Source organism: Triticum dicoccoides, chromosome 5B (genome assembly GCF_002162155.2).
Source record: "Triticum dicoccoides isolate Atlit2015 ecotype Zavitan chromosome 5B, WEW_v2.0, whole genome shotgun sequence".
Taxonomy (NCBI): Eukaryota; Viridiplantae; Streptophyta; class Magnoliopsida; order Poales; family Poaceae; genus Triticum; species Triticum dicoccoides.
In genome coordinates, this window is record NC_041389.1 from 466,718,268 (window position 1) to 466,721,154 (window position 2,887).

General features: G+C 52.9%; 1 protein-coding gene across 1 annotated transcript; it reads right to left on the minus strand.

Annotated features, from left to right (window-relative positions):
• Nucleotides 1-323: 323 nt before the first annotated feature.
• On the minus strand, nt 324-1,035 carry LOC119305774. Its single transcript, XM_037582207.1, has one exon. The coding sequence runs from the start codon at nt 962-964 to the stop codon at nt 545-547; it is 420 nt and encodes a 139-aa protein (XP_037438104.1). The 5' UTR covers nt 965-1,035; the 3' UTR covers nt 324-544.
• Between the last annotated feature and the right edge of the window lie 1,852 nt (nt 1,036-2,887).

Here is a 2,887-nt window from a genome sequence, read left to right on the forward strand (position 1 = left end):
AAACAGGAAATTATTCCATAATGTTTCCATCCAACCCTCGCTATCGATTTCTTTGTTATTTTGAGAAACAGATATAACATACATCTAAAATTATGAAATGCTAAAATCAACATGAAAATCCAGATACCGAGAATCAAAATTAGAATTCTTCTGTGCATGTCATGGTTCATGTTGTATTTTTAAGCCTTGCTTAATTATTGGTTGATAAGGCCCTCATTATCTGACACACAAAGATAGGGACAACAGTGGGAAGTTGAGAGTGGTCGATGTGGGATATAGGAGGCGGTATAAGCGTTATTCATTACATTTGACGAACGCTTACATGCTGAAAGGAAGCAACATTCATGCAACATCCTCTATACATTACAAAGAAAACGGAAACATAAATTTCTACATAACATGGGCGGAAAGGAAGCAACATTCATGCAACACCCTTTATTAGATTACAAAGAAAACGGAAACATATACTTGTGCATAACATGTGAACTGCAATGCTGAACCATTCACTGACTTTATTTTTCTGGCCTTTTCAACTAGTAGCATCCTATTCCCCAACAGCGAACACGGGCGCATCATGGGTTTCAGACAGACCGGTGTCAGTCTTGATGGTAACCTTATCAGCAGAAGACTCATCCACATAGACCTCGACCAAAGAGTATAGGTCCTCGACCTTGACCCCGGTGACCTTCTTCATCTTGCCCTTCTCCACAAAAGCGGTCACCTCAGTGTCGTAGGAGACTGTCTGGTTGAGCTTGTTGAACATGTGCTCGTTCTTCTTCTTCTGAAGCATCCACACAAACCCACTCTCACAGTTGTGCCCGACCTCCTCGATGTCATCCATAGGAAAGAGGCCTTTCGGGAGGTCAAGCTCTTCGAGAAGCTCGATGGTCTTCTTCTTGCAGATATCGTTCCCCTTGTGGACCTCGGCGCCGGCACGGTGGCTCTCAACCAGCTGGGACGCCATTTGAGCACCTTCTTAGCTGGGACTTGTTTGCTTCAGGGTGGGTTTCTAGGTTTGTGAATTGGCAGATGAGCTTGTGGTACTTGATAGATCAGGACCTGATGGTGCTGCCTTATATAGATGGTGCAAACTGTAAAGGCTCCTAAAGGCCTCTAGGATGGATTCATGCGCGGCTGCGCCCGCGCCAACCCATTGAGACCGGCAGCTCTCCTCTGTGGACTTCTCTCAGATACTTCTTGTTTTGAAGGAAAAAGATGAACGTCTCCCCTTTGGAGTTAGCTCATTACGTCCAGCCATATCTGACCATTGAAATGCCTTATGCGGAACTCCACAGCAGAACGCTGGAGTTTTTTTTTTTTTTTGAGAGAGAGAAGAACGCTGGAGTTGAGCTAGTCACGGATGACTGAGTTGACCATTACGTATATGGGTGTGCCATCGCAGCTGCGTGTGGTCGAAGAAATCGTACGTGCGCCGGTGCGCGCATGGAAGCAATGTGCTTGCCACAGTTCTGCAAGAAGGAACCAAAGCAGAGATCGTTTTGTCTCATCTGGTGAACGTTGCAGAGGTACCGTGACCGGCTGACCGTCAAAGCACGAGGAGTTGATCCCTAGCATGTCTGAGATGTATACCTCTCTAATATTCTGTTGTAACTATCCTCCGTGGTCTCCTTGTCAATGACCAGGTCGGTCGCTCGTGCTCGTGTTATGTGGGTTAGGCTGTATGGATTTTAATCCGGTTTCCCGTTAATTAAGCGGGCAATTCTCACTCTTTTCATATTTAAAGAAAATAACAAGTCTTTTGCCTTGTTAAAAAAAGTATGCTATTAAAGAAGGGGGCTGCTACACGTCGGCCGGCGGATCTGAGGTAATCAAGTGCCCGCCTCGCGAGTCGTGGGATCTGAGGCAATCAAGCGGCCGAACGTCTTACTTTTCTTTGTAATAGGCTTGTCGGAAAGTATTTGCCGAAAAAGGGTTTTTCCCCGCTTTGTATACAAAGCAACCAACCGAATCATACAGGGATAGGTGCTGGGGCGGAAGCAGCACAGTCACGCCCAAAAGAAACAACAGAGAAAGAGCAAAAGAAACAAATGCCGACAACGGCGGATCAACAAAAACGAAGAAGCCTCGCGATCGCTAGGCCCACCGGGCTCATCCACTAGGCTCCAAGACTCCGAAGCGCCGGCACCAATCAACACCTCCAAGAAGGATCGCGGCGATGACGACGCTGCTGCCAAGGGTTTCCCCCGGCACACGACGAGGCGAGAGGAAGAGTAGCCCCCGACGCCCTCCCGGAAGGTCAGGCGGCACCCACAGGCGCCACCGCGCCGGAGTCGGCCACGCCGACAGGGGTTTCCCCCGATCCCAACCCGCACCTCGGGCACTCCGGATCCCGCCACCAAACCAACCACCACCCTGCGCCAACGCGGTCATGAGGACTCCACGCCGTCTCACCATGGCACCGCGAAGTGAGGACAGCACGACGAAGAATCAGAGCCGGGACTAGGGCATCAGCACCATTGGCACGCGGGAGGGCCCCACCTCCACCGTCAGCGACAGTAGCCGTCCGGACGCAATAGCAGGAGCACACCAAGCCCGTAGGCCCATAGGCCCGGCCGAGCCCTCGTGGGCCCGTAAAGCTCCCGCCTTCGCGCTGCTGCCGGCACGCCATCGGCGCCGACGCCCCAAGTCCGAGCCGCTCCTCCTCCTCACCGCGCCACAGACAACGAGACCATGCCGGGGGGGCGGCCCCCAAGGGCCCAGATGGGGCCCGACGTGCCCAGATCTGGGCCGGGGGCGCGTCGACGGCCACCCAACACCACCACGCCGCCCCGCCGCCAAGGAGCGGCGCCATCACCACGCCGGCCGCCGGCCGCCACCGCAGGGCCGCCGGACCGCAGCCAAGCCGGGCTGCACCGCCGCCACCTCC

Bases quoted from the DNA above. Each gene is read 5' to 3' on its own strand.
- LOC119305774 (XM_037582207.1), bottom strand. From the start codon at position 964: ATGGCGTCCCAGCTGGTTGAGAGCCACCGTGCCGGCGCCGAGGTCCAC.